The sequence below is a fragment of the Rissa tridactyla genome, chromosome 8, assembly GCF_028500815.1.
Source record: "Rissa tridactyla isolate bRisTri1 chromosome 8, bRisTri1.patW.cur.20221130, whole genome shotgun sequence".
NCBI classification, from domain to species: domain Eukaryota; kingdom Metazoa; phylum Chordata; class Aves; order Charadriiformes; family Laridae; genus Rissa; species Rissa tridactyla.
The window spans coordinates 11,037,106-11,061,234 of NC_071473.1; the positions used below are offsets into that span (position 1 = coordinate 11,037,106).

At 41.1% G+C, this 24,129-nt stretch overlaps 2 protein-coding genes across 14 annotated transcripts in view; both read left to right on the forward strand.

The window, feature by feature from the left end:
* Positions 1–295: 295 nt before the first annotated feature.
* On the forward strand, positions 296–18,842 carry TNFRSF17 (TNF receptor superfamily member 17). Of its 6 annotated transcripts, none has more exons than XM_054213236.1 (6): positions 296–707; positions 6,499–6,589; positions 11,299–11,364; positions 15,846–16,403; positions 16,743–16,874; positions 17,651–18,842. In XM_054213236.1, the coding sequence occupies exons 4-6, from the start codon at positions 16,289–16,291 to the stop codon at positions 17,905–17,907; spliced, it is 504 nt and encodes a 167-aa protein (XP_054069211.1). In that variant the 5' UTR covers positions 296–707; positions 6,499–6,589; positions 11,299–11,364; positions 15,846–16,288; the 3' UTR covers positions 17,908–18,842. The 6 variants fall into 6 exon arrangements, with proteins under 6 accessions (XP_054069211.1, XP_054069210.1, XP_054069213.1 ...); XM_054213235.1 differs by having other exon boundaries at positions 16,269–16,403; XM_054213238.1 differs by having other exon boundaries at positions 296–674; positions 16,269–16,403.
* Positions 18,843–20,125: 1,283 nt separating this feature from the next.
* SNX29 (sorting nexin 29) overlaps positions 20,126–24,129 on the forward strand; it is a 130,706-nt gene continuing 126,702 nt past the window's right edge. For all 8 annotated transcript variants that reach the window (XR_008468167.1, XR_008468166.1, XR_008468169.1 and 5 more), the window contains exon 1: positions 20,126–20,237. Coding sequence is in view for 4 of the 8 variants with exons in the window: in XM_054212575.1 (XP_054068550.1) it covers positions 20,231–20,237 (7 nt within the window). In the remaining 4 variants the exon portion in view is untranslated. The remainder of the gene's footprint in view (positions 20,238–24,129) is intronic.

Below are 24,129 nucleotides of genomic sequence, written 5' to 3' on the forward strand. Positions count from 1 at the left end.
TCTCCGGGGCCCCATCCCACCGCACGGCCGCGGCGCGGCGCGGAACTACGACGCCCATCATGGCTTGCGGGAGCCCTCTCGGCCCACCCCCCCGGCAGAGATGGGAAATGTAGTTACCGTCGTTTCCTGCCTGTCAAGAAACTACAATTCCCGTCAGCCTTTGCGCTCGCCGGTCGCTTCTGCCGTCTCCGCCTCCCATTCCGGGGGGGGGGGGAGACGGGACATGTAGTTGGCGCCAAGGCCTCAGGCGGGACAAGAACTACCCGTCCCGGCAGGCCCGGCGCCGGCGCTGCCTCAGGCCACGCTTGTGCCTTGCCCCCAGCTCTCTGGGAAATGCAGTTCGCGACAGCTGTGCGAGGGGGCAGCGTCGCCGGGTGGCTGCTCCCCGTTCCCTCATGCCGATTCGGATGAGGAGGGGGAAGATGAGTGTGTCGCGGTGGCCCCGGAGCGCCAGCCCATCCCGCGGGGTCTGAGGAGAGCCGGCCCGACGCGGGGTATCACCTCACGGGGTTCCCGCCTCCCTCAAGGACTCAGCGTCTGGAGTTAGGTGAAGACGTGCTCATTTTAGCGTTTATCTATGCGAAGTTGCACCTACCTAATCCTAGAAAGCCTAGGTGCGGAGTGACAATACAGCGGGGGCACCAGTGTCGGGTCCATAAACCTCCCAAGTGAAGGTTTGTGAGCACATGTGAGAGCAAACGTCCACCGTAAGTTGACCAGATGTATTAAAAACTCCAAATCTGGCAATTCTATAGCACACTTTGACTTGGTTATTATTTAAAATAGATAAGAATAAAAAAAAACAGTTAAGCCAAAGCAGTAGGACTTGTCAAGTACTGAGTCCCTTGACTAGTAAGACTATTAGAACTTATGAAAAAACCCCCACCAAAATCAAATCCAAACCCAAACACCTTTGCTTGAAGTTAAGTGTATTTGGAGGAGCTGGGGAGGATCAGAGGGGAAAGGAGCAGATTTTGGTTTGTAGGCTGCACGTGGCTGTGGCAGCATTTCATCTTGGAAGGTTTGGCATAAGTGTTTAGACAAAGTGAGTGCTTGGGAGAAGGGAATTTCTTGGAGTGCTCACATGCAAGGACTGAGTCATCTTGCAGCATTATTTATATTAGAACACTGTAGGGCAAGTCACAGAGTTGTTTTGAAAACAGATGGGCTTAGAACTAAAATGCAAAGATCTCCATTCAGTACAAAATCCGGTGCAGTTTTGGTTGGAGAACTGTACAAATTCTCTTGAAGCAGCATTTACGTAACAGAATCCTGACACAAGAACCAGATGGTTTCTGGCTGCACACCAACAGCAACACGTACACCCTTAACAAGCAGAAAATTCTGCATGGCAGGTAATACACATGCGTTAATGGAAAAATGTGCTTCCAACCGATCATATTCAGGGAAAATATTAGTGTACAGGGCAGCACGTATAAAAGTTAAAAAAAAAATCCCCATCAACACCACAGATAATTTTGAAAGAAAAAAAAATTTAATTCAGAATGAAAGACTATACCCCTCTGCTAAGTGAAAGTCTTTCCTTCAAGCACCAAGAGCTTACCCTCACCAGAGCCTAAAGAATGAGTTTTAAAGACCTTGTGAAAGCCACTCTGGTTCTTCTCTAGCGCAGAGCTCCTTTCCAGTTTAAGGCTTGCATTGCCAGAGCCTCTGTTGTTCAAAGTTGTGTAAAATTAAGGAAGATTTTCACCTGTGTTTCTGTTGTAATATTTAGAATTTTGTTAAACTACAAGTAAGATTCTCAGCTATGTGGCAATCATGTTTCTGTTTGAAAAAAAAAAAAAAAGTAATATGCAATCCCACTGAGAACTGTGATAGAAGTAGGAATAGGATGTGGTCCTTTTATCAGGGGAGTGGAGGAAGCAGTTAGGAGGAGAGCTACAGGAATGAGAAATGTTTCCTAAGCAGCTAGTATAATAAGGAACACCTCAATATAGCACTCTCCACTTACTAAAGGTTTGTTTGGGTTTTTTTTGTTGTTGTTTTTAATACTAACCTTTGCTTGTTAGGTGACATTTATTAACCAGTAGGTATCTGATACATTTCATTTAGTATGGAAACAGGGTAACACCATTTGGAACAAAGGAGCTCATACACTGTGGAATAATAGATAAAAATCCAGTAGAAACCAAGCTTCATGAATTCTGCTGACAGTGGCTTGTTACTGTACAGTTTTTACCATCATTATGAGCATTTAATAGCTCAGGTTTATAATGACTGCAATGCTGTATTACAAGCTTGTTTTTTGTTTGAATCTTGACACAGCCTACAAGTCAGGAAAGGCTTACCTGGAGGTAGCTGCTATATTTTAAGAACAATTAAGACTTACCTTAAGATCACCAGCACACAGAACACGTAGGCAGCAATTCTTACATACACTTCGTCATTCCTTAAAAAGGCTTTATGAAGGTTTTTGAAATGGAGCTTAATTCTGCCAGTTCCTAAAGTACCGAGTTGTGATAATTTTTTTGGGGGGGTGATGGTGGTGGTGTGTGTACAGGGCGGGGCCAAATACGTGTTTGATCAGAGGTATGGAAGTGTGTATTACCACTGATTTCAGAGGAAAAGAATTACTTAGGTTATTCAACATTCCTTCCTTCCTTGACCAGTACTTATTCCCTAGGTACTTGCTAAAATATAAACTATTAGTCCACAGAATGTCAGAAGATGCCAGATGTCCTTCAGAGTGTACAAACCTGTTTTACAGGCTGTGTCGCACATTGGAATTGTGTAAACTCAAACACTAAATTTTTAACAGGGCTAGTAGTTTGTTTTTCCACTTACAAACAGCTGGTACTCAAAACAAAACCTAAGCAGAATCATGATCATTTTACTGGCAAAATATCTACTGGAATGCAAATGGTCACATTCTCTTGAGGTCTTAAAGCATTATAAAAGCTTTTTTTGTTTAAATCTCTTTTGCATCAAAATGTTTAGAATAAATACACTAGCTCTTGATTTAATAAAAACTAAAAAGCTTTTCTTATTGAGAACCACCCATATAAATCCATCATTACATCGTGACTGACTTAAATTATCAAAGCACTGCTTAGAAAAGAAGAGGCTGGACCACCTTAGGGTTAACAGGTGGGGACTGGGGTGGAGAGAAACTGGCTCCCCCACAGCCACAGTTCTACCTGTTCTTGGGCTGCCTTCTGCCTCTTGTTAGACCCTTTGCTGAGTCAGTTTCTCTCATTAAATTTAGCGTCAGGACAATCCACTTTCTTTTTCCTTCTGGGTTACTTAGATGAATCAACTCTTAGGAGGTGTTTGACAAATGCCAGAGCTGGTATAAAGGAAGAATGGGGAACAGGAACTTCTTTAGTGAGGGCAAGCTGTTCACATATTAAAGGTAGATTCACCACTGGTTTGCAGCCTGTGATAAGTCAGTCCTATAGCAGTGAGATGGAGGTCCACATTCATATGATATTAGGAATAGTATTCCGTACTTCAGTAGTAACTTTTGTTCAAGGTTCTCACAAGCACTTTACACCCTAGCAGATATACCTATGAAATACCAATGTTTTAATTGTGTGAACTGAAGCAGAAAAAAAAGATATATTTCACTAGAAGGCTTCAAACAGGGTAACAGCTTCAAGCAGTTAACAGCTCACCACCTTATTAAACTCCATAAAGTAGCAGCAGTCTGAGGAGGGAGGAGAGTGGTTTTAGGATGCTGAGTTATAAGCAAATTGACTTAGTTTACCCGGAGATCAGGTGAGTTCCTGAGCTGCTGCAAAATGGGAAAGAAAGCATTTGGCTGAGATTGGGAGGAGCAGGAAAGGAATGATAATCTGGTGTGGCAGCAAGCTGAAATTCAACTGACGCACGGTGAGCCATGCTCTGAAATTTAAAGGTATTCAAATATGTACATTAGTTATGCACTTAAATGAGTAGCCTGATATTTAGAATTGCTTTGAAGTCAGAACGAGCCTTTAAAAACAAAGCCAAAAGAACAAGGTTTTTTTACCTAGGAGGAAGAAAAGACAAGAGTTACAAGGTATATTATTAAAAGAAAAATATAGGAAACTGCTCAGCTGTGAAAGTGCCATTCTAGAAGCATAGGTCTTTATCTGAGGCTTATGTGAAGGAACAATCTCAAAAGACACTCCAGAAATTAAGTTTAGCATTACTTAGAAGAAGCAGCTGGAGTTAAATGAGTCCAGAAAGTTTTTTCAGAAAATATGGATTAAGGCTGTACCTAAGTACAAGTGATATACCTCTTCTGAAGGAAGGCTGTGTAAGAGTTTTTCTAAATACCTTTCATAATATTAATGAAGCGTGACACAGAACTGAAAATACGGAACTAGTTTAAGTTTGATTAGGTGCCAGGAGATTATAAATTAATGCTCTTAAACTCTGGCAAATTCCCATTCCAGGTATCTGTGGAAGTGTAGCTGAGAACTAGAGAACAAAAAACACACTATGTTTTGGCATGATGGCTTTTTCAAGAGCCAAGTCTATCCTAAGCTTTGCTAGTGTTCCTGAAAGCTTGAAGTGAATTATAAAGAGGCTTTTATATTTGCACAAGACCATGTATAATCCAAACTAAGATATCTTGACCCGGAATTATTTTTTCACTGATCTGTTTTTTCTAACCCTGCTATTAAACCAATGCTGTTTCTGACCTATTACTCTCCCTCTGCTGGACACTCACATAATTACTGTATTTGTACTGTCTTAACATATTTTAAGATACTTGGTTAGAAGAGATTAAAATAAAAGTCTTCTTTGGTTTTCCAAATGTAGCACCACAACATAAGCTCTCTTCTACAGTTCAGTTGTAGAATTACTCCAAGCTTGCAAATGGGCACCCTCAAAGGAAATGGTAATTCAACTCTTGCACGTTTCATTGTAGGTTGGTGATGAGTACTTCTGAGCTGGATTCTTCTTTTTGAGGTCTCCAATCTAGAGTTAAAGCTTTTCTTTAGGAGCAGTCAAAGCACATGCTGTAGGCTTCAAAAGAAGGCATAAAATGAATTGGTTTTACTTTAGATAGCAGAAGAAATATGTGGATTTACACAACAAAATACCAATTTAAAATTCTCTGTCTGTCTCCTTACCTCTCAAATACTTCATTTGCTAAACTCGTTATTTTCCAAGGTATTCACATGTCTCTCACTTCTATATATACACACACAATCTTTCTTTCTCTTGGTTATGTATATCTAGAAATAAAGCCTGAAAGGTCTTCTTTTTCACAAGTGCCATCCCTTTCTTTTTTCAGATGACTTTAATTGGAGGGTCAGAGTTCTCAGCTGTGTGATATGTTGCGTAGTTAGCCTGTTGTTCAGATTTGAAAAACCTGTAAGTTGGATGCTAGCTAGTTCTTTGTTCAAGGTGCCTCTCTTAGAATGCACAGTCATTGCAGTTTACTCCTTAGACAGACTTTCTTCTCTGTTTTTGATACCGTGAGCCTCCAGACTGATAAATAGCGGGGGAGGGTGGTTTAGGTAAGTAGCTTTGCTATCAAAACTGTTTGTTATATACGGGTTTTTTTGCTATCAAAGCTCAAAATAAACAAAGATGGGGGGGTTAGGTGTGCCCATTGTGAAGAATCTAGGCACAGTTTATAAACCTTATGACAGTTTAAAATGTTGTAAATAGCAAAAGGATTGCTTAATGTGGAAGGAATGTGCTAAGCAAAGAACGCCCATCCAAGGAAGGGAAGACTGAGATCACTTTAATGATGACTGAGTGAGTCTTGGAAAGAATAGGGACCAAGGGGAATCTATTTTGAAGAAAGGCAGAGACCATGTGGTTTTAGAGATCTGGAAGCCAGGTGTAGGATTGGTGGGAGGAGGCATCATGTCAGTTAAGATATGAAGTAGCTGAAAATAAATCCTGTTAAGTACAATCCAGACCTCTATTTAACTGTTCTTATGTTTTCATCTTGATTAGCAACATTTTGATTAGAAAATTAACCTTTTGCATCATTAGAGGAAATTTGTTTTCACCTACAAATCTGCTAGATGTGGAGAGTAAATATTACAAGCCTAAGATACTCTGGAAGTGATAAATGGAAACAGAGGATATTTCAGCTCCCTGAGACAAATTTGAGGATCTCAGCGGCTGGGATGCAGAGTTGACTGAGCAGCAATGATAACTTTTAAGTTCCAGATTCTCGTGAGACGTTCTTCCACTGGCTGTAAGCTAGTATTGTTCTAACAGGAGACAAGTACCAGAGAGAATTTGCAATTCTGGCTACCATCAAATTGTCAGTCTTGTAGCTTGACATAGAGGTAAGAAAAATGCAGAAAAGGTGGCTAGAATTTTAAGTGGGACTTACAGTCTAACACAGATGCACAAGGCGAGTTCCCACTATCAAACAGAATTCAGCTGTGTCTTATATAATTTTTCTAGACTGTGTTAATAAAGAGTGGTTTTGTGAGATAATGAAAAATCTTGAACTTAGCACTGAAAATATCAATGCCGGGTATGTAACATGCTGTTTATTCACACCCTTTCTTATTGCAGTGCGACTCTGACATGGGGAAGCTCAGAGTTGCCACGTCCACCGCTGGGTTCCATAACATCTCTAGGCCAGATCTCCTGCCTTATACATGTGGTAAGAGTTTTATAACACTTATGTTTCATATGGAAATTTTACGTGCTGGCTGGCTCTCTCCAGGGAGGTGGGAATGGAAAACTAGTTCCATGTGGGATTTTCATGTGCTTTCTTTTACCCTTCTTAATTCTCCAGAACTCCAGTTGAGGGAGCATTTTGTCCATTAGAGATCCCTTAAGATTTTAGTTTTGGTAATGACCAAAGCAAAATGACATTATTGTTATGAAGAAAGAATAACAGTGTCATGGGATTTTTAAAGCTGTTCTTCTATAGCTAGTTAACATTGTTGCAGAAATAATTAATTCGTAATGATATTGTGAGAATGAAATAGTGAGCTTGTTTCTAAATAGGACTAATTACTCCAGAATTGTTCTGTGCCAGTACTTTTATTCCAGAGAAGGCAATTTGAATGGGGAATTATTCTAGAATAGGGATGGCTAAATCAATTACAATTTCCCTCCTGTCTTGAGAGAGAGCGCACATTGGCACTGTGATTCTGTACATGGGAATTTGAAATAAAGCAATTGTGTGTTACCTATACTTGTCCACAAACACTGAATGGCTAGGGAATTTGGTTAAAATTATCAGAAGAAAAATTCTTGTTAGACTTCAGTGTATGCCAAGCAATTCACGTCATTCATAGGTGTTCATGCACATTTATTTTTGTTGTAACTCCATTACTGCTGTTGGCATTGTACCACTGATTAGCTTTAGTTTGTTTTGTCCATCTGCAAAGTCACTAAAATAGTAGTATGTGGGAGGTTATTTTTACAACACAAAATATAAGTGTTTACATTAAGAAACGAAGGAAAAAAAAGTTTACATTCTGTAAAAACTATTGCACCAACATAAAAACGTCACTGGCATTCTAACCAGTATTAGCTTAATCCAAACTTGCTTGCACAGTTATTGTATTATGCATTGTCCTTAGTATTTACATAACTATGTTGGCACATGTGTAATGTCAGATAAATGAGAAGGTATCTTCCTTCCCCAAAGAGTTTATAGTCTATTAACGCTGCTTTTCTGTGCTATGCTTTTCCATAACTTGATTCCTAGCTAAACAAACTTAGTAAGGGATACAGGACTTGTCTGAGATTTAGTTGACAATGTTTATACTATTGTTACTTTAATTACTACTTTTAAGGAACACTTTTCAGTTGTTTTCTTCTTTAATCTTTTTTGGAAATACCAGATGTAGCAACAGCAAGATCACTTTTTCAAAGCAGTGGTCTAATTAAAATGTGCTGAACCAAACAGGCAAAATCCACATTATTGTTGATTTTGCACTGGGCCCAAATGGCATTAAACAATATTGTTTCTAAAAAGAGCATTGTTCTGTGCAGCTTGTAAAAGCTAATGAACATGATGAATCTTTTAATAACCCCTCCCTTTTGTTATTAGCAGTGTGTATCCCATTCCTAGAACAGCTTATCTCCTCCCAGCCATACAGTTAAAGTGTACACTTAACAAAAGATGGATTTCTGAAAATAACCATTTTAGAAAGTTTTAACACTTTTTTGGGAGATGACTTTCTATAAGACTGCTGTTCCGTGAAGTGTGATAACTTTTGGGAAGAAAAAGTGGTGGTTTTTTTTTTTATCTGACAGATTTCTAGGATTGTTGTGATGAGGGACTTTTTTCTTTGGATTTTTTCTGTAAATAGCTTTAGAGAATTGGAGAGGACTCAGACCAAGCCTGTACTATAAGACTTGACAGTGTAGGTCAGTTGCCTTAGTGAATGGAAAAAAAAATTACACGTGCTACCCAGAAGAGCTGTGCCAGCACAAAATGACCTATGTAGAAGCAACTATACAGCCAGAAGAATTCCTTTGTCAGCCAAGCTAATGTTGTTTGTGAAGGGAATGTAATAGTCCTAGCAGAAAACTCTCTTTCTCTTCACAAGTGCTATGTAATTGTGCCAACAGAATTTCTGAAGTACAGTCAGGCAAAAAAGCTGGTACAAGCATGAACAGAGAAATCCCAAAGCAGTGTCAGAACAAAGCTTTGTTGTTGAAGTTATGTGTGGTAAAGATGTTAAGCTACTGTTCTGAGAGATGAATTTCAATCTTTATGTTTAATTATTGATATAATAGTATTACTTTCTTTGGTTTTCTGTTCAGAGTTTTCATTTTATTATTTCAGTGTTGAAACTCACAATAGCTTTTTTCAAATTAAATAGTGAAAGATAAAATTCTTCTTACCTTTTTCACATGACTAATTTCTGTCACATAAGTAATACCAACTTAACACATGTTAAAAATTGGCACTGACAAGGATTTCTGGAAGTCTTAGGCTTCTCCAGATGTTTAAGGAAACCAACAGTCAAATCTGGGTTCATGGGAGGCAATGCTCTGGCTGGATGCTCAGTGCTTGTTATGCCTGTATTCTGCCAAAGCAACACCTAACTCTCAGTTTTATGCTGACGTGATAGAAGGTTGTAAATCTAGAGAGCGTGTGTGTGTACAGCTCTAAACTACTGCCTGCTGGTATGTGCTGTGCTGGCACCTACCCGTACTCCCATTGCCAGTAAAAATTATTTGATTTCTTGAAATCCTGTTTAGTAGTTTGATATCCTAGTAGAATTGACAGTATGCTAAAGTAATTACTGTAAACAGCAAATAGATGTTTTACTACTTCCAGATGTAGACATGAAGTTCAGAGAGGAGTTGTCAGTGGTTGAGAATCACCTTATGAGAGCACACTGGTCTTTATAAATTGTCCCTGGGTGTCACTCTTGAGTCAGACAGAAACATTTTAGAAGGAAATCTGAGAATTGTTTTTCCTTTTCTTTTTTCTGTTGTTTCTGCAGTTGACACTTTTCTTCTTAAAATTATTTCCCACTACTTTCCGTAATGATGTCAACTCCAACAGGCCAGGTTAACTTCCCTGAATTATATTATTCTTAGCAGATATCTTTGGGAGTTTTTGAGCTTCAGTTACAGGAATGTAACTGCAGAAATACCTCCCTGGCAACACTTTGTGGATTTACAGTTAAATGACCGATTATTATCTTTGATAAATCCTTTCTTATTTTGTACAATTCTACTAATTTCTGTCATCCTTTTGGAGCAAAATCAAATGACAAGAAGAGAGCATTTATTAGTATCAACATGTAACTCTGCGGAAAGCCAGTCCAAGCCCTGTAAATTCCATAATTGAAAAAAAAGCTGCAATGTAACTTCACTGGTAAATAAATCATATATTTATTATTCCCTGAAGGGAAATATCACTGCAGGAGAACCATAAGTATCCAGTTATCTCAGACGTTTTTTGGGGTGTGTGTGCACAGTCTACGTATAACAAAATAGCGTGCCACTTAGAGGATTTAATGTGTATTATACAAGGCAGTGGATAAAGTATTAACGTAACATAACTACAGTTTCTAAGTAACAATATCCTTATCTTAATGTCACTTAATGAATTTATTTTTAATGGTTCTGGGTTTTGTTTCATTAGTTGGTTGATTGAATCCAATATTCTACTTTATAAACAGCTTATGAATTCAGGTATTACCTCTCTCATATTAAAGCCAGTTGGTATAGTACACTTCTCCAAATGAAGTACTTAAAGGTTTGGGTTTTTAGTATTAACTTCCTTCGATCAAAATTACTCAAAAATGAAGGTTGCACAAGAATGCCTTCCTTACTCCTGTAACACATCGTTTCCCCAAATCTGTTTTATTGCAAGTGCTGTCACCCATCTACATAATAACTATCAAATACGTTTTTCTGCAGACTGCACCAAACAATCCGCTGTTGAATGAGTTAGCTGTTTCTGGCACAGTCTGAGATTTGTTTTTGAGAGTGAAAAACACAGTGTTTTAGTGAATTGAGGAACAGTTACCTTGGATTAATTTTTGCTTTGAGAATAAATATTTGCAGTATGCTTTTTAGAGGCATAAGCAGACAAGAAATTCACTGGGAATTATTGCTTATCAAGATCTTCTGATTATATGCTTGCTTTCAGATGCTTGAGAAGTAGAACTTTTGAATGCTAAGATATGCAGAAAAAAAAGGCAACAGGCTATGACAACTGTAATTCCTCATATTTTTTTCTATCATCTGTCACCTCTGTTTTGTCATTACACATGCCAATAAAACTATATATAGCTAAGGAGAAAAGACTGTGACTTATATGACACATTAGAGACCCTTTGCTATCATTGCTCCCCAGTTTCCTATATGTGAAAAATGTATTGCTTAATAATCAAGGAGTTGTGTTCTGGGGCACATCTATCAGTAGAATTTGTTTATCTCTAAGGGCTGTAAGCTTTGGGAAATAATAGTCCAACCGTAGGAGGGAAATTATCGCTATGAGAGACAGCAGTATTCTCCAGAGCTCTGGTGAAATGAGCTGTATTTAGCCTTTTACTTGAGGGGAGGTTTCCTAGAGTTTGATTGAAAAGATGAGACTTCTTTGTATTTACATCTGTGTCTTACAATACATGTGTTTGAACTCTAACTAGCCACACAGGAAAACTGTTTCTGACCAACTGATTATAGAGAGTGTAAGCATATCTGACACAATACCAAATAATTAAACAAAATTTCTACTGTACTTAGAGTTTGACGGGACTTTTAAAATGAAGACATTGGCACATTAGTTCACCAAATTTGTACTTCTGTGGTGGACTTAGTTTCACATCCCCACTAGGTAATCAGCTGTTTATCTTTTTTTCTGTTCTGTTTCTGGCCTTTTTTTTCCAGGCTGTAGGCGTAGAACTCTATGAACTGACTGGATTAACAAATTAAAGTTGCTTGCTGTGTGGTGAGGTAAGCCCCAGAGTCCTTCCTTGTGCTTCAGAACACTGTAGAATGAAGAGCAGGACTATCCCTTTCACCAACACCAAGATATTAAATCAGCTTTGCTGTATATAATCTAACCACACCTTTGGTGACCTACAGATCGGTGTTACTAATTAGATATGAATTGTCTTTGATGACATCGTGAAGGTATGCGTGAAAGTTAAACTACCATTTTCTAAAGAAAGCTACCTCCTTCAGCCAATACCTTTTGAAGATACTTTGTAAGTGTCTGTGTGCATTTTTGTTTTAGGCCTGTTTTTTTCAAGACAGTAAAGGAACTACCTGCATTGACTTCTGGAGTGCTAAGCGTTGTTTTTTACTCTTTGGTTAGTGATACAGAGATGTGGGTGCATATGGGAGAAGTCACAGACGTATTTCAATAGAATCCCTATTCTGTTAAAAAAAAATAAATCCGAAGAGGACCTGAAGTGGCACATGAAGATGTTCTTTTAAACAGAACTTATTGCTACCAAGCACTTCAAGGTTCCTTTCTTCATTGTAACAACACTGAACTTTAAGGAGTTTATCAGTTATCATCGTTCAAGTTTAGGATTATCTGTGTTGCCTACTTTGGATTCCTATGCCATTTAACAACAGCATTTTGCTGTCTCCCAGCAAAAATACTCACCACTGTCAATCTGAGCTTCTTTCTCTTCTTTGTGAAGCTGTGAATTAATACCAAAATGCTATAAACCTAGCTATTTAGCAAAACTACTTTGCTGAAGAAAGCTAGTGTTTGAAATAAATATACTTGCACAATTCAGTCAAAAGTGAACATAAAAGAACCCCCAGTGTCATTGTCGTACATAAAAAAATGAGGCAAGAAAACTCTAATAAAAGCAGCTGAAACACAGGCAGGCCTCCCCCACACCCCTAATACAACTGGAAAAAAAAAAGTGTGACACTGATTAAGGTTCATTCATCTCTTATAGTACACATGCGATTTCCCTAGATTACTAAAATAACGTTAGAAGCTTCGAGCAGCTGTGATATAGTTTGAAAGTTTTGGAATTTGTGAGCTGTCAATTGCATGAGGAATTTTACTACAGTAAGACTGTACTTATCCTGCAGATGTGTAGTGTTGGAACTAGCTGCAGAAAACAACTGTTGAATTAGTCATCTCGTTCCTTTCTAAAATAGTAAGGGGTCTTATTACAAGTTATAGATATGAATATAAAAATGTAAGAACAATGGGAAGTTGCAGCACAGGAAAATATGCTGTTTAAGTAAAAATAGATAAAAGATTAAAGCATTGGACCCAGCTTGTCTGTCCTGAAATTCACTTATCGTACCTGTGGATACCATGAAAATACTTTCAGAATTATCTGCCTTCCTCAGGTCACAGTTGAGACTGTGATTGTCCTCTCCATGATTGAAAAGGTTAAAGAGCATCTTAAAAGCAAAACCTCAAATTACTCTATGCGTAAGCTACCAAATGATGCTTCATCAGAAATAGGAGTGATATTTTAGTGATAACTTAGGTTTCTTGCCCTAGAGTGTAAATGTATGAAGCAAGTCAGAACCAGTTTTATGACTTCAGCACCAGCATTGACTTCCTGGTGAAATTTTTGGCATCACCTGTATCCATATTTTCTTTCGTCACACCTAAATCATAGAATAGAATCATAGAATTGTTAGGGTTGGAAGGGACCTTAAAGATCATCGATTTCCAACCCCCCTGCCATGGGCAGGGACATCTCCCCTTAGATCAGGTTGCTCAGAGCCCCATCCAGCCTGGCCTTAAAAACTTCCAGGGATGGGGCTTCCACCACCTCTCTGGGCAACCTGTTCCAGTGTCTCACCACCCTCATGATGAACTTCTTCCTAACGTCCAGTCTGAATCGTCCCATCTCTACTTTTAATCCATTTCCTCTAGTTCTACCATTACCTGACATCCTAAAAAGTCCCTCACCAGCTTTCTTGTAGGCCCCCTTGAGATACTGGTAGGCCACTATAAGGTCTCCTCGGAGCCTTCTTTTCTCCAGACTGAACAACCCCAACTCCCTCAGTCTGTCCTCATAGGAGAGGTGCTCCAGCCCTCTGATTATCCTCACGGCCCTTCTCTGGATACATTCCAGCACGTCCATATCTTTCTTGTAGTAGGGGCTCCAGAATTGGATGCAGTACTCCAGGTGGGGTCTCACAAGAGTGGAGTAGAGGGGGAGAATCACCTCCCTCAACCTGCTGGCCATGCTTCTCCTGATGCATCTCAGGATACAATTGGCTTTCTGGGCTGCTGGTGCACGCTGTCAGCTCATGTTGAGCCTCTCATCCACCAGCACCCTCAAGTCCTTTTCTTCAGGGCTGCTCTCAAGCCAGTCACTGCCCAGCCTATATTGGTGCTTGGGATTGCCCCGACCCAGATGGAGGACCCTACACTTGGTCTTGTTGAACTTCATGAGGTTGGCATGGGTCCACCTCTCCAGCCTGTCAAGGTCCCTCTGGATGGTATCCCTTCCCTCCAGCGTGTCAGCCGCCCCACACAGCTTGGTGTCGTCAGCAAACTTGCTGAGGATGCGCTCAATGCCACTGTCCATGTTGCTGATGAAGATGTTAACAAGACCGGTCCCAGTACTGATCCTTGAGGGACTCCACTTGTCACTGGCCTCCACTTGGACATGGACCCATTGACAGCCACTCTTTGGGTGCGGCCGTCAAGCCAGTTCTTTATCCACTGAATTGTCAGTCTATCAAAGCCATATTTTATCAGCTTGGAGACCAGGATGTCATGTGGTACAGTGTCAAAGGCTTTGCTCAGGTCCAGGTAAATGATGTCAGTTGCTCTCCCCTTGTCTATTGACGTTGTCACCTTCTCATAGAAGGCCACCAGGTTTGGCAGGCATGGTTTGCCCTTGGTGAAGCCGTGTTGATTGTACCCAGTAACCTCTTCGTTATTCTTCTGCCTCAGCAGTGCCTCCAGGAGGATCTGCTCCATGATCTTACCAGGCATGGAGGTGAGACTGACTGGCCTATAGTTCCCTGGTTCCTCCTTCTTTCCCTTTTTGAAAACGGGGATTATGTTTCCCCTTTTCCAGTCAGTGGGGACTTTACCAGACTGCCATGACTTTTGGAATATAATAAAGGGCGGTTTAGCCACTTCATCCGCCAGTTCCTTCAGTACCTTCTGACAAAATCGGCTTTTGTCAATTCCTGTTTATCCACTAATCTTGACTAGGGAGAAGAGCCCATACATAATAGAAAGCCTGCAGCTGTGCACCTGGCCTATAGAAACAAGTGCAAAAGCCACAATAAGCAGTTCCATCTGCTAGAGACTAGAATACAGGTTGCTTTGTTAGACTTCCACTAAAAACAGCTTGTGTATTCCCATGTGGTGCATTTTGTGGGAAAATGTCCCATACATAGTAATGTGGTATGAAATTACAATTCTGTATACAATATTTTTCTTTTCTCTTTCTGTAGTCAAAAAGGCAATTAACTTAATTATGTCAAGGAGAAATTTAACTATAAATAAGCCTGTAGTTCTAATCTGTCTGTGGCAATGATACTGGACGGAGGCAGTTGTTGCAAATTGCTAGATATTACTGGTTAACTTTGTATTTAAAATAAATTCTATTAGATTAAAAAGTCAAGATACAAGTAAGCTATGTAAATTACTTTCATTGTGGCAGTCTGTTGTCAAAGCTCTTTTTTTTTCCAGGGGGAAGACCAAATGCATTTTGAGAAATGTTACACTCAGTGCATTTACACAGACAAATCTATGCACGCTCAGTGCGCCCCATCACCTGGCTGGAAAGGAGGTGTCATATACACCCTACCACAAGAATGAAATCTGTGGCTGGCTTATTTTTCCGTGCTGGGTACCGCAGTTTTAGTATAGTGACAGTTCTGCATTGTGGAAAAATAAGGGAAAAAATGCAGATAATGTTTTGAATCAAAATTGTAAAATATTCACATAGCCCTTCTTTCATGATTAGAATATCATCTTATTAAATTTCTCATATAACTATGGTTATAAGCAAAAAACCAGGCTAAAACCCCAAAAATGAACCAAGCAAAAAAGCCGGCCAAAACCTAATAGACTAGATAGATGAGGCTAATTTGGAATTGAGAAACAATATCCCAGTGACTGAATCTCTAGATTTTGCCTTTCTGTTGTAACTGAAGGCCTTAGATGTATTTTGTACAACACAATTATGAAGTAATTGTTGAACTTGTACTTTAACAATATCTTATTTAAAATCATAAAATCATTCATTTACAAAAAGTAATTCTTTCATCATCTATGTGTTCTTAATATTATTGTTCATCAACAGAAACAGTATGAGGAAGTTGTCTGAAGTTGCAGAATGCGTCAGTGGCAAAGCTAGAAACTGAATTGGTTTTATCTTCTTACTGCTATGCCTCCTGCCTCTATTTTTTTCATCTTATGCTCCTTGGACTGGGACAAAAAGAACAGAAATTAAGCATGGCGTGTTTGCATATTACAGGAAAACATAATTACTGCTGACCATCACCATGAAAAAAACCACAAAATTCTAAAGAAAAGAACAAGTATGAGTTGAATATGAACTCCTGTTTGGAGATCTTGCTTTTCTAGAATTTGTAATGTTTAGCACCTGTTCAAGAAATGTCTTCTATAAATAACCATTTTCTGTTTCAGCAAAATTTACATTGAAAATTATCTTGGTGCAGCTGTTCAGTTTTTCTACAATCGTGAATTGCCAAAAAAGAACGGTAATTCCTTGGGGACCTCAGAGTTAAATCCTTTTTATTTAACATGATACTATGTAGTGGAGCTGTGATCGAAGTCTAGCTATTATTGCTAGCTGTTCTTAGATTTGCAAAAACTGAGAACTGAAAAGCCCTTTGTAGATGATCCTCACTCTTTTACAATTTCTGTGGCTTTCCAGTTCCATAATTGCTGACCCTGATGGCACACTGCCCCAAAAATGAATACTTTGATAATTTGCTGCTCTCTTGTAAGCCTTGTCATCTTCGATGTTCTAGTACACCACCACCTTCATGTGAAAACTACTGTGATAAGAGTAAGTAATATTTCTGCAATACTTTGTGGCTATGCTGGGTGTTTTCATGTTGTAGTTTACATAGAATTGTAAACATAAAAACTTAAAGAAATCTAAAAACTGGAACAAGTTTATCAGAATAATATATGGGCTCAAAAATATTGAAGACATATGCAGTGTGTCCTGTATGACTATGTGTGTTTAGAAGAGCAAATTTTTAAAGCTCTCAAGCTTTACTTGAGCTATCACTCAATGGAAATAGAAACTGCTCCTTTGACAGAGAAGTTTTATGTGTTGGACGTGTTTACTGTTCATTGGTTATTGTTTACAATTAATTTAATACATCTCTTATTTCATAAGGCACTGATTCAAGTGGAGTTCTTTGGATTTGTTTGGGCTTGGGAGTAATTTTAATACTCGCTCTGTTCACCTTAATGGTCCTGTTTAAACGGAAGCACCTAAAGCAACTAAAAGAAAAACTGAAAAACACAGGTGAATAAATAAGATTCTTTATCAAATAATTTTAGATCATTGTACATTTTAGCTACTCTTACCATGTATAAATTTTGCATATGATTTATATTCCAGATTCTGATAACTGTCTTTGTTGGATTGTTTTGTATTCCTCAAATAGTCTCAATGAAGTTATTAAAGATATTAGGGAATAAAATATCCAGATGATAACTTGCAAAAGCAGCATTCTCTCTTTGTTGGTTCTGGATCATGTCAGGATTGTTTGTTGCATATTCATACCTAGATTATTTGCTGGTGTTTGAGAAATCATTTATGAACCCTCAATAGCAAAAGATCTCTATAAGGGTTTCATCCTCTTCTCATTGAATGCAAAAGGAATTCTACCCAGGTAGAGGATACACGTTCAATATTAGCTTTCCATCTTATAAGACATTAAATAATTTTACTTTATATTCTAGCCTGTGAGAAGTGTATGTGATATATTTTTGGGAATGTGAAAAAAAAAAAATTTTAAATTTTAAAAATAGTACTATTTGTGGAGTGTTCAGCCAATAAATAATAACTGATTAGAAAATGTGTTAGATTACTTAAATGCTTATCCTGAAGTATAGGGAGTATGTTGTCATAGAACAAAAGATTATAATATATAAATGCATCTTAAAAATTTCACTACATCTTAAAACTTTCACTAGGGTTAGGAACATAGTTGGAACATAATGAAATTTGGATCTTCAGTAGCTGTATGTCTGATATAGCATGATGTATGTACTAAATTAACTTCTGTATATTTACAGGCTCTTCTGTGGAGCTGAATAATACTCTCAAGGCTAATACAGAAAGCAGTGTGAATGCAGAAGGAATTAGACACTCACTTCAAAGTGAAACATTAATGTATTCAGTGGAAGAATGCACTTGTAGTGACTGTGGCTTGGTAAAACCTCAGACTGGCTGTGAAACTTCATTTCCATTACCAGCTACAGAAGAAGGAGCTACTGTTCTAGTTACCACAAAATCTTTTGATTATTGCAACTATATTCTGGGTGCTGGGTGACTATGAGAGAAGTATGTTTTTACTGTATAATAATAAATGAGTTATTCCAGTATAGTTATTAATCTTAATACTTGCAGTCAGTGGAGAAAGCAAGTACATCATTCTTACAGATCTTCCATTGAACTTTCACGAATATTGTCACATCATTTCCAACTCTAGTATCTCTTTGGTCAAGTATTTCTACATTATTCTGAAGTACTAAACTAGTCATTGGAATTTTTAATTTCTGAAAGTCCCTATGTAGGATGGCTTTTTCTGCCTTCAGAGATTGTATATACTTACAGTGATATATATAGTAACTCATCAATAAACAAGTTTGCAAATATGTATTTTATGTTAAACTCAGATCGTGTGCCAAAAATTGCTTGATGGTGCACAAGGAGCGTTCCAGGAGGCAGAAATGAAAACCCGCGTTACGTCTCCAGTCTTCCAATTTCAAATAGCCCCTATGATGCTTGAAATAGGAACATTCTAATGATGAATACCTTTGTAGAGTATAGAGTCCTCCCCAGTTCAGATAGTGTCTCTGGGTCACGGTAAGGGAGGTTGTGGTGCTGTGGAGCACTGTACCTGCAATCCCAATGTAGTTCCTGATGGTGCAGACTTTCCCTCAAGTACCAAGCATTTTTCAGACTGTATTCTATAAAGATTTCTTTCTATTTTACTAGTTCCTTTATTTACTCTTGTGTCATGGTTTAATCTGGGGTAGATTTGACTTTCTTGCTAGCAGCTGGTGTGGGGCTACGTTTTGGATTTGGGATGGGAATAGTGCTGATAACATACAAATGTGTTTTGTTGTTGCTAAGCCCTCAAGGCTTTTCTGCTCCTCACACCTTCCCACCAGCGACTGAGCTGGGGGTGCACAAAATGTTGGGAGGAGACCCAGCCAGGACAGCTGACCCCCTGTCCAAAGGGATATTCCATACCACGTGATGTCATGCTCAGTATACAAAGTTGGGGGAAAAAGAAAGGGAAATGTCCTGGTTTGAGGTAAAATAGACGTTTGGAGGGATGGCATTTGTCTTCCCAATTAACTGTTATGTGTGATGGAGCCCTGCTTTCCTGGAGATACCAAACACCTTTCTGCTGATGGGAAGCAGTGAATGAATTCCTTGTTTTCCTTTGTTTGCGTGCGTGGCTTTCCCTCTACCTATTAAACTGTATATATGAGGCTTTTTTCCCCCCCACTTTTACTCTTCTGATTCTTTCCTCCATCCCAACTGGGGATGGGGGAGTGATCATCTGTGTGATCCTAGTTGCTGGTTGGGGTTAAACGAGGATACCCTTGTTATCTGTACAAGAACTGCTGATTAGATATAGTCATACCAGGCTACTGTGTGGCCTAAAATTAGGAATATACTTTTGTCACCTTGCCTTCCAAGCATTAATGTTATTTTCCTAATATTAGGCCAGTTTTATTCTTGGAAAACTGCAACAATCACAAAAGAAACAACAATATTTTTATTTGTAGATAACCTTCTATTTCAGATTCTTGGATGAATGATGAATTAAAATGTTTTAAGACTAGTAAATTATTGCACAAAATCTACCACCGACCAGTATTACAGCATCTTTAGGAGACTGACCATGAAGTTTGGGCCAGTTATGAGTTAGCTGTGTAGGTCTGGCCACGCATAGCCAAAACTTCGGAAGTAGGCCTACAGAGCTATTAAATTTATTACTATTACTTTAACTAGGAACGCTGGAAAAAAAAGGTTATGTGCTGTTACTCCACACAGTGTGCAGCAGTATGCGGCAAACACACAGCAAATACAAACTAGCAAAATGACGCCTTAAAACGAGTCTACATTTACGAGAATTACTTTGTTACTTTGCCATTTTATTTTGTAGTAGAGGTTTTACAATTTCTGTACCGTTTTATTGAAACATGAACCCTTTCGGGACTTTAAGCTTACGCAGCACGCGCACAGAACGCTTTATCTCCGTTTTTCTCATCTTTCGTTCGCCCGGTCTTTCTTCCCTTCCCCGTGGAATAGCTGTGCGGGGAAGGGCCGTCTCTGTGAAGCGGGGGGTGGTCGCCACTGGCTTTCCCGGCGGGGGCTTTGCTGCGGGAGGTGGCCAGCAGCTTCCCGCCTTTTCCTGTCAGGAGCCCGGCGGCCGTGAGGGGAGGCGGCACGGCGGGGGCCGGCCCGGGCCACGGCCGCAGGGGAGCTCTCTGCCGCCGGCGCGGAGCGGTGTTTACCTTCCGGGGCGGCGTGGCGGCGTTCCGGGGCGGAGCGTGTGCGCTGGCCGGCCCGGCTCTGGGGTGTGCGGGAGGAGGGAGCGGGTCCGGCGGACGGAGGGTGCGAGCCCCGCGGCCACCATGAGTGGTGAGTGGAGGGCTCGGGCGGGGCCCTCTCCGCTCCCGGGGCGCGCTCGGCGGGGCCGCCGGGTCTCTGGGGTGTCGTCGGGGCTGGCGCGGGCAGAGCTCGCCTGGAGGGTCCCCGCCGCCTGCTCGGTCAGGCGTGGCCCGTTCCCCGCGGGCCGAGGCCCCTTCCTCCCCTCATGGTTCTCCCCGGTAGGGCTGGGCGTTGTGCCTGGCGAAGCACAGGAGACTTCGGCCTCGCTGTCCCCGCAAAGCGGGGTAGGGCTCAGCCCTTGCCTGCATCGCCGCGCCCCGCTCCTCATTTTGGCTCCCAAAGCCCCCCAGAAGCCGTGTTTTACCTCAGTTTAAACCCTAAAGCCTGCCCTTGAGCGTGACACTGGCACACAGCACGAGTGGTGCTGGTCTCGGGGATCTCTCCGTTACCTCAGCTGTGTAAAATCACAGGAAATTTTCCCGAGAAAATAAACGAGCAAGGGAAAACAAAAAAAAAAAAAAAAGAAGTAGGAACTGACTAACATGCAGTTGGTGAGAGAGGTGAGGAGCGTGACTAGTGGAAAAAGCAGTCCCTTCCAGTGCTTAGGGTGTACCCTCGCTGTTTCTCCAGCTCAGCCCTGACGGGGATGTGTCGGCTGTGGATGTGTTCGTTTCTGGCCTCCGTGTTACGGTGAAGCGGTGGGTGTGTGAAATCCTGAGGTTTTTGAGGTGTTTGTGAGAGGAAATACTTAAAAGCTTTGTATGAGACCTGGGACCCATAAACTTTAGGACTGGAGGAAGCATAGCCACTTGAAAGGGCCAGCATGGAGTTATTTGGTAGAATGGAGGAAGAAAGTTAAATAGATTTCTCCTGTAACTTAGTATGTTTTAAAACACATTGTTAGGGGGTTGTTTGGATTTTTCTTTAAGATGGGAAGTGCTTTAATAAGTGCTTTCATGGGTCTGCTTATACAGCTTCAGTAATAGAACAGTGCAACTGAAAATTAGATTGCATGTTTTTGTTCCACCTTGATTTAATATATGGTGCGATCTGTTGCCAAAGATAGTAAGAAAAAAAAATTGAAGAGTTAACTGGAGTAACTAAATGCTGCAAGTTTTATGGATAGCGGTCATTTCTGAAAGTGAAAGTGAAACTGAAAATGAAAATGAAAACACTTCAGGGGTGTTTTCCTCTGTTTTGGTCTCACCTTTGTGGTACGAAGCAAAAAAAGATTTTTATGGAAGAAGATATAAGGACAGAAAAAGTATTATTATGGGGAAAACTGTTAATTAGCATTGTGAAAAATGCAAATAACAGTCAAATCTTTCAAACTGAGGAAAAAGAAAGTTTCTCAAATGTTTCAGATCTTGACACAATATAGACTAAACCCAGATTCTGAAGTTTTTAAGAGTCAGCATTTTCATATGGAAAACTTCAGCCTTTCAATGAAAAATTCAGGCTGGGACTAGCCTTGTGCAAATATGTGCAAATCAGAGCCTAAATCTTCCTAGGAGACTGGTCTTTGGGAGCTCTGAATTCTGTGACTCAAAAGGCAAGGTGGCATGCACCTCTTGTGGCATAAAGCCTCATCATGTAGTTATTTCTAATACCTTTATTTATTTATTTTTTTTTTAAACAAGAGATACAGGTTTAGGAGGAGAGAAAACATTTAATTACTTAAGATAGAATGATGCCTAAGGTGACATTAGTGCTAGTAGTTCAGTTGCATGGCTAACTGTCCTGGTTCCGGTGGGGATAGGGTTAACTTTTCCTGGTGTCCTGGTTCCGGTGGGGATAGGGTTAACTTTTCCTGGTATTCCATGCCATGTGAGCCACGCCCACCCTGAGCTGCCGGGGGAGGGGGCAGGAAGTTGCTGCTTAAAAGCGGGCTGGGGCGGCCCCGGTCCGGCCGGCGAGCGGCGAGCGGCGGGGGGAGCGGCGGTTCCGTAATCGCGTTTGTATATTCCCCTATCCGTGTTGTTGTTGTTGTTGTTTGCCTGTTCCCTTTGCTGTTCTGTTAAACTGCCTTTGTCTCAACCCAAGAGTCTTGCCTTTTCTTACGATTCTTCCTGTGTTTGGAAGGCACGAGCGAGCGACACGTGGTTCTTTGTTGCCATCTGAGGCTAAACCACGGCAGTCCTTTTGGCGCCCAACGTGGGGCTCGAAGGGTTGAGATAATGACAGAATCCAACTAGAACGTGGAAAAAACGGTTTTGGGTTTTTTTTGTATGCATTTATTTTATTAGGTAAGTAGTCACTGGTCATCATGTTGCTTGGTTTGTTCTCATGGCTGTGTTACATAAATTCCTATATGGCTTATGTACTCCCTGCAATGCTGTTTACCATGTCTGGAACAGGGATGAGGATTATCATTCTGCTGTCCTGTGCGATATCTGTTTATGATATGATAACATCACTGTTCAGACGGCTATTTTGGGGTGTTTATGCGGTTTTGCTGTCCTGTCCGTACATTGGACACCGTCTCTCAGAATTTGTTAATAATTTCCCCAGCCCTTTTGCCTCCCTTTTCTCCTTCGGGTCAGGTATGACAGCTTTTGAGAATTTTGAATATCCTTGGGATACTCAAACTAGCGTGTTCGTAGTGCTATGTCTCCTGAATACGTTCCAGGTCTTGTTTTGGGTTAAGCGACTATTTAAGACTACCACCCGGAGATCTGCTCCGAGGCTGGATAGTCAGGGGTGGCATGGCATGTGGGAGAGCATGGGCAGGTACCTAGAGAACTACTCACCTCCAATGGTCTGGGACTTCACCCCTGAACAATTACAGGACCCTGATAAAGTGGTAGAATATTTGAAGGGAAAATGCTGCGGCTATTCTAGAGAGGCACAACTCACCGCGCTGTGCTGGGCCCTGGCCAGTATCTACCAGGCACTGCTCAGAATTATGCAGCACCCTCAAGGGGAAGAGATGGAAACCAGACCTGCGGCGGCCCCTGCGGCTGCTGCAGCCCCTGCGGCGGCCCCTGCGGCGGCCCCTGCGGCGGCCCCTGTGGCTGCTGCAGCCCCTGCGGCGGCCCCTGCGGCGGCCCCTGCGGCTGCTGCAGCCCCTGCGGCGGCCCCTGCGGCTACTGCAATCCTTGCGACAGACACTGCGGCTACTGCAACCCCCGTGGTAGCCACTGCCACTGAACCAGGGAACCAACCCATGCCAGTATCAGTTGCCCCCATACAGAAGAAGAAGTACACAAAGAAATCAGTTCGCTTAGTAAGAGATGATGATGAACCAGGGCCATCACGAGAGCAGGAGGAAGAGGCAGAACCAGAGATAATTACTCGATCCCTATCCTTGAGTGAGCTGCGGGATATGCGAAAAGATTTTAGCCGACTTTCAGGCGAGCACATTGTCACCTGGCTGCTCCGGTGCTGGGATAATGGGGCCAGTAGCCTGGAATTAGAGGGTAGGGAGGCCAGGCAGCTGGGATCCCTGTCTAGGGAAGGCGGCATTGACAAGGCGATCGGGAAAAAGACCCAAGCCCTCAGCCTCTGGAAACGACTCCTGTTAGGCGTGAGGGAGAGGTACCCCTTCAGCGAGGATGTTGTATGTCAGCCAAGCAAGTGGACTACCATGGAAAGAGGTATCCAGTACCTGAGAGAATTAGCCGTGCGGGAGATGATTTATTATGACTTGGACAATGCAGACTTACCCACAGACCCTGATGAGGTGCGATGCACAAGGCCCATGTGGCGGAAGTTTGTACGGAGCGCACCATCATCATATGCCAACTCCCTGGCAGTAATGGAATGGAAAGGTGAAGAGGGACCAACGGTGGATGAGGTAGCTGGCCGGCTCCGGCGATATGAAGAAAGTCTCTCTTCCCCCCTTGTCTCAGCTGTGGAGAAACTGTCGCGGAAGGTCCAGCAACTTGAAGAGAATATGTCCTACTCCCCACCTGCACGGGCC